The sequence below is a fragment of the Gorilla gorilla genome, chromosome Y (genome assembly GCF_029281585.2).
Source record: "Gorilla gorilla gorilla isolate KB3781 chromosome Y, NHGRI_mGorGor1-v2.1_pri, whole genome shotgun sequence".
In the NCBI taxonomy this organism is placed as follows: Eukaryota; Metazoa; Chordata; class Mammalia; order Primates; family Hominidae; genus Gorilla; species Gorilla gorilla.
Window position 1 is genome coordinate 10,707,501 of NC_073248.2, and position 7,369 is coordinate 10,714,869.

The 7,369-nt window shown below is 43.2% G+C and overlaps 1 protein-coding gene across 1 annotated transcript in view; it reads left to right on the forward strand.

The window, feature by feature from the left end:
- Window positions 1-6,008, forward strand: part of LOC129530428 (matrix-remodeling-associated protein 5-like) — a 39,979-nt gene extending 33,971 nt beyond the window's left edge. Inside the window, 2 exon segments of the mRNA XM_055377254.2 lie at window positions 2,971-3,820; window positions 3,822-6,008. Of these exon segments, the coding sequence (XP_055233229.1) occupies window positions 2,971-3,820; window positions 3,822-4,877 (1,906 nt within the window). The 3' untranslated portion in view covers window positions 4,878-6,008.
- Window positions 6,009-7,369: the final 1,361 nt, after the last annotated feature.

The following is a 7,369-nucleotide window of genomic DNA, read 5'->3' on the forward strand; positions in this document are numbered from 1 at the left end:
CCATTTATCCATCCATCCGTATGTATGTATGTATGTATGTATGTATCTATCATCTGTCTATCTATCTATCTAGTCTGTCTACTGATCTAGCTAGCTAGCTAGCTAGCTATGGTAGTTGTTTGCAACCAAGGAGATTTTACTCCCAGGAGACATTTGGCTGTGTCTGGCAACATTTTGTGGTTATCACAGATGGGATGGATACTGCTGGCATCTGGTGGGTGGAGTCCGCGGACACTGCTCAACACCCTATAGTTCACAGGATGGCCCCATCACAGAGAATCATCTAGGCTCAAATGTCCCTAGTGCCAAGGTTGAGAAACCCTGAGCTAGGTTCAAAAAAGGGCTAATATCTCTTTAATAAGTGTGTCAAAAAATAGAGGACACTGACAGTAGAGGAAAGGTAAAATGGAGTCCAACTCAATTCACGCTGCTGTGGTGGAGAATCCCTGGATTGTGCTGTCTTCAGCATTCAGCAGCTCAAGCAGGAAAGCCTCTCACCATGGTGAGAGCAAAATCAGTGTCCAAGGGTTTCTTCTGCACAGTTGTATCTGCCCTTCTAGGACTCTTTGCAGTTCAGGAAAAGGGCTGAGATGCCTTTCCCCTGCCTGTATTTTATACTTTAGATGGCTGGGTGGTGCTCTGAAGAGCTTGCACAATCAGTCCAGAAAAACGATGTACCAAATATACCCAGGAAGGCCTTCCAGCTTAGCAGATGTGCTGCCACTAAGAAAACTGTTTTCCATTGAATTTGGCATGGTGGAGGCAATTTTGAATGGATAACAGTACAAGAATGCAGTTCCACTAGGATTTTTGAGTCATTCTATTAATATCTCCATATAAATCCTAAATAAATTATAAACTGTTATTTGTGTTACTTCATTCTTTGTAAATTCTGACAATATTCTTAGTAAAGTGTAATTGAACAAACCATGTGCATTTTGTCAAAGAGCAGGCTCTTCCCTGCCTACATGTTGGGATTATTTAAAAATAAAAATATCGGGCCTTGTGTGATGCCTGACACCTGTAATCCCAGCACTTTGGGAGGCCAATGTGGGTGGATTGCTTGAGGTCAGGAGTTCAAGACCAGCCTGACCAACATTGTGAAACCCTGTCTCTACTCAAAATACAAAAATTAGCAGGGCATAGTGCACATGCCTGTAGTCCCAGCTACTTGGAAGCCTGAGGCAGGAGAATTGCTTTAACCCAGAAGGTAGAGGTTTCAGTGAGCCAAGATCAGGCCACTGCACTGCAGCCTGGGTGACAAAGTGAGACTCCATCTCAAAAAACAAAAAGAAAAACAAGTATCAGAGCTTTCTTTCTTGAAGTCAAATCCCTCACAATGCATAGATATCTGTGGCTTTCAGATTTGCTCAGTTGATTTATTCTGATGACAACTGGATTAGGGGTCACTGTTATGGAAGCCATAGAACGTTTACATACACATGCTACCATAATCATTTTTGGATTCAAACTCCAAGACACATTAAAATGTGCTTGCCTGCCCCACAGCTATTAAATTCCTTACTGAGTTACATTGACTTCATTCTCACTCATAACCCACAAAACAGTATATTTTGTCATTGTTAATTGTTGCTTTTATTACAATGATTAGGTTGAATGTAAGCACAAGCAGGCTCATTTTTGTTAAGATCTATGACATTGTCTTAGACATGTCATTAGAAAAATGGAATGTTGCCAGATGTGGTGGCGCATGCCTGTATTCCCAGCACTTTGGGAGATGAGCAGAAGGATCACTTAAGTCCAGGAGTTCAAAACCAGCCCAGACAACATAGCAAAATCCTGTGTCTACAAAAAAAAAAAAAAGCAAAAAAAAAAAAAAAAACAACAAACAAAATAAACAAACAAAAAAACACCTCCAGCCAGGCATAGGCATATTGGTCTATGGTTATAGTCCAAACTACTCAGGAGGCTGAGATAATAGGGTCCGTTGAGTCCAGGAGATCAAGACTACAGTTAGCTATGATTGCACCACTGCACTCCACCCTGGATGACAAAGCAAGATCCCAATTCTACAAAAAAAAAAAAAAGAAAGTATGGTATTTAGGAAATATTAAGGCTCCCATTACAATGTATGTGTAATGGAGGATTCAACAGGGACAATTTTAAAAGTGAGAACTTTCTCAATCTTTTCACTGGATTATCCAACATACTAGTTCTGAATAACTAAAGGATACTTCAGTATTTATGAAACTCTTACATATATAATGAAGATTTTCCTATCATCCTTTCTAGGTTGCCTCTGTTAAACCCTTTTGTAATTATTAACTCAGCAGTGCTTAGACTTCATGGGGAAGAATGGTACACCAGCCTTGGGCTCTTAGCTAGTGAGTGTTATTCAGCTTTAATTACAAATTCTAGAAAACCCGTTACACCAATATTGCCAAATTCTGAAGAGCCCAATTTTAGCCTTGGAACTCTGGGCATAACCATAATTACATGACCTTAGAGTTGCTTTTCTGACTCTTGCCCAAAACTGGGATACAACAGCTTTAAAAAAAAAAATTGTCAAAAGTAGAAACAGTGTCTAAAGCATTTTCTCCAGGAAGAAATTAACATCTTTATTAGGCTGACTCAGATTGATCACCATCTCCATGACTGTAGCATTTTATCTGATTTTGTTTTTACATTGACCTCTGCAATGACTACCATGCGAACACTTGATCCAGACACACTTGCAGGAATAGGACTGACATCTTTGACTACATTTCATGTCCTTGAACCCATGGTCAGGCCAACCTAACATCAGATTTAACAGGGAGTTGTTATTTGCAGTCAACCACTTTCCACAATCTTCTCCAGGCTGTAAAAACCATTGGGCATTTTGCAATAGCAGCCACGTGGGCTGATGCATCACAGAAACACCTATTTTTTGTGTTATTCTAGTGACATAACGCCATGGTAGAGTATTTGTGAAACTGACATCTTAATTGTTTTTCTTTTTTTCTGTAGTTTTGATAGTAGAATCAAGGTGTTTGCCAACGGGACCCTGGTGGTGAAATCAGTGATAGACAAAGACGCCGGAGATTACCTATGTGTAGCTCGAAATAAGGTTGGTGATGACTACGTGGTGCTCAAGGTGGATGTGGTGATGAAACCGGCCAAGATTGAACACAAGGAGGAGAACGACCACAAAGTATTCTATGGGGGTGACCTGAAAATGGACTGTGTGGCCACTGGACTTCCCAATCCCATGATCTCCTGGAGCCTCCCGGATGGGAGTCTAGTGAACTCCTTCATGCAGTCAGATGACAGCGGTGGACGCACCAAGCACTATGTGTTCTTCAACAATGGGACACTCTACTTCAATGAAGTGGGGATGAGGGAGGAAGGAGACTACACCTGCTTTGCCGAAAATCAGGTTGGGAAGGATGAGATGAGAGTCAGAGTCAAGGTGGTGACACCCGCCACCATCTGGAACAAGACTTACTTGGCAGTTCAGGTGCCCTATGGAGATGTGATCACTGTAACCTGTGAGGCCAAAGGAGAACCCATGCACAAGGTGACTTGGTTGTCCCCAGCCAACAGGGTGATCCCCACCTCCTCTGAGAAGTATCAGATATACCAAGATGGCACTATCCTTATTCAGAAAACCCAGCGCTCTGAGAGCGGCAACTACACCTGCCTGGTCAGGAACAGTGCGGGAGAGGATAGGAAGATGGTGTGGATTCACGTCAACCTCCAGCCACCCAAGATCAATGGTAACCCCAACCCGATCACCACCGTGCAGGAGATAACAGCCGGGGGCAGTCAGAAACTGATTGACTGCAAAGCTGAAGGCATCCCCATCCCGAGGGTGTTATTGGGCTTTTCCCGAGGGTGTGGTTCTGCCAGCTCCATACTATGGAAACCGGATCACTGTCCATGGCAACGGTTCCCTGGACATCAGGAGTTTGAGGAAGAGTGACTCCGTCCAGCTGGTATGCATGGCACACAACGAGGGAGGGGAGGCCAGGTTGATCGTGCAGCTCACTGTCCTGGGGCCCATGGAGAAACCCATCTTCCACGACCCGATCAGCGAGAAGATCACAGCCATGGCAGGCCACACCATCAGCCTCAACTGCTCTGCCGCAGGGACCCCGACACCCAGCCTGGTGTGGGTCCTTCCCAATGGCACCGATCTGCAGAGTGGACAGCAGCTGCAGCGCTTCTACCACAAGGCTGACGGCATGCTACACATTAGCGGTCTCTCCTCGGTGGATGCTGGGGCCTACCGCTGCGTGGCCCACAATGCCGCTGGCCACACGGAGAGGCTGGTCTCCCTGAAGGTGGGACTGAAGGCGGAAGCAAACAAGCAGTATCATAACCTGGTCAGCATCATCAATGGTGATACCCTGAAGCTCCCCTGCACCCCTCCCGGGGCTGGGCAGGGACGTTTCTCCTGGATGTTCCCCAATGGCATGCATCTGGAGGGCCCCCAAACCCTGGGACGCGTTTCTCTTCTGGACAATGGCACCCTCACGGTTCGTGAGGCCTCGGTGTTTGACAGGGGTACCTGTGTATGCAGGATGGAGACGGAGTACGGCCCTTCGGTCACCAGCATCCCCGTGATTGTGATCGCCTATCCTCCCTGGATCACCAGCGAGCCTACCCCAGTCATCTACACCCGGCCTGGGAACACCGTGAAACTGAACTGCATGGCTATGGGGATTCCCAAAGCTGACATCACGTGGGAGTTACCGGATAAGTTGCATTTGAAGGTAGGGGTTCAGGCTTGTCTGTATGGAAACAGATTTCTTCACCCCCAGGGATCACTGACCATCCAGCATGCCACACGGAGGGACGCCGGCTTCTACAAGTGCACGGCAAAAAACATTCTCGGCAGTGACTCCAAAACAACTTATATCCATGTCTTCTGAAATGTGGATTCCAGAATGATTGCTCAGGAACTGACAACAAAGCGGGGTTTGTAAGGGAAGGCACGCTGGGGAATCGGAGCTCTTAAATAATGTGTCACAGTGCATGGTGGCCCCCGGTGGGTTTCAAGTTGAGGTTGATCTTGATCTACAATTGTTGGGAATAGGAAGCAATACAGACATGAGAAAAAGGGCTCAGCCTCACTGAGAACTTTCTTTTGTGTTTACATCATGCCAGGGGCTTCATTCAGGGTGTCTGTGCTCTGACTGTAATTTTTATTTTTTTGCAAATGTCATTCGGCTGCCTTCGTAAGTGTCCATAGGATATCTGAGGAACATTCACCAAAAATAAGCCATAGACATGAACAGTGCCTCACGACCCCATTGAAGATGCATCACCTAGTTAACCTGCTGCAGTTTTTACATGATAGACCTTGTTCCAGATTGACAAGTCAACTTTCAGTTATTTCCTCTGTCACTTCAAAACTCCAGCTTGCCCAATAAGGATTTAGAACCAGAGTGATTGATATATATATAAATTATATATGTATAAATTTATATATATATAAAATTTATATAATATATTTTAATTCAGAGTTACATACAGCTACCATTTTATATGAAAAAAATTTCTTCCTGGAGCCCACTTTTTATGTAATTTTTTTATATAAATATTTTTCCTTTCAAATCAGATGATGAGACTAGAAGGAGAAATACTTTCTGTCTCATTAAAATTAATAAATGATTGGTCTTTACAAGACTTGGATACATTACAGCAGACATGGAAATAAAATTTTAAACAATTTCTCTCCAACCTCCTTCAAATTCAGTCACTACTGTTATGTTACTTTCTCCAGCAACCCTGCACTGGGGAAGGCTGTGATATTAGATTTCCTTGTATGCAATGTTTTTGTTGAAAGCTGTGCTCAGCGGAGGTGAGAGGAGAGGAGGAGAAAACTGCATCATATCTTTCCAGAATTGAATCTAGAGTGTTCCCTGGAAAGCCCAGAAACGTCTCTGCAGTATCTGACTTGTCCATCTGGTCTAAGGTGGCTGCTGCTTCTGCAACCATGAATTAGTCTGTGCCCATGAATAATACAAGATCTTTTATTTCCATGACTGCCTTTATTGTAATTTTAGGGTCAATATACTGTACATTTGATAATAAAATACATTCTCCCAAAAACCTGGCAGTAATGGCAATGCTATTTTCTTTTCTTTTTTTTTAAAATTATACTTTAAGTTCTAGGGTACATGTGCACATTGTGCAGGTTAGTTACATATGTATACATGCGCCATGCTGGTGCGCTGCACCCACTAACTCGTTATCTAGCATTAGGTATATCTCCCAATGCTATCCCTCCCCCCTCCGCACACCCCACAACAGTCCCCAGAGTGTGATATTCCCCTTCCTGTGTCCATGTGATCTCATTGTTCAGTTCCCACCTATGAGTGAAAATATGCGGTGTTTGGTTTTTCGTTCTTGCGATAGTTTACTGAGAATGATGATTTCCAATTTCATCCATGTCCCTACAAAGGACATGAACTCATCATTTTTTATGGCTGCATAGTATTCCATGGTGTATATGTGCCACATTTTCTTAATCCAGTCAATCATTGTTGGACATTTGGGTTGGTTCCAAGTCTTTGCTATTGTGAATAATGCCACAATAAACATACGTGTGCATGTGTCTTTATAGCAGCATGATTTATAGTCCTTTGGGTATATACCCAGTAATGGGATGGCTGGGTCAAATGGTATTTCTAGTTCTAGATCCCTGAGGAATCGCCACACTGACTTCCACAATGGTTGAACTAGTTTACAGTCCCACCAACAGTGTAAAAGTGTTTCTATTTCTCCACATCCTCTCCAGCACCTGTTGTTTCCTGACTTTTTAATGATTGCCATTCTAACTGGTGTGAGACGGTATCTCATTATGGTTTTGATTTGCATTTCTCTGAAGTGTCTGTTCATGTCCTTCGCCCACTTTTTGATGGGGTTGTTTGTTTTTTTCTTGTAAATTTGTTTGAGTTCATTGTAGATTCTGGATATTAGCCCTTTGTCACATGAGTAGGTTGCGAAAATTTTCTCCCATTTTGTAGGTTGCCTGTTCACTCTGATGGTAGTTTCTTTTGCTGTGCAGAAGCTCTTTAGTTTAATTAGATCCTATTTGTCAATTTTGTATTCTGTTGCCATTGCTTTTGGTGTTTTAGACATGAAGTCCTTGCCCACGCCTATGTCCTGAATGGTAATGCCTAGGTTTTCTTCTAGGGTTTTTATGGTTTTAGGTCTAAGGTTTAAGTCTTTAATCCATCTTGAATTGATTTTTGTATAAGGTGTAAGGAAGATATCCAGTTTCAGCTTTCTACATATGGCCAGCCAGTTTTCCCAGCACCATTTATTAAATAGGGAATCCTTTCCCCATTGCTTGTTTTTTTCAGGTTTGTCAAGATCAGATAGTTGTAGATATGCAGCGTTATTTCTGAGGGCTCTG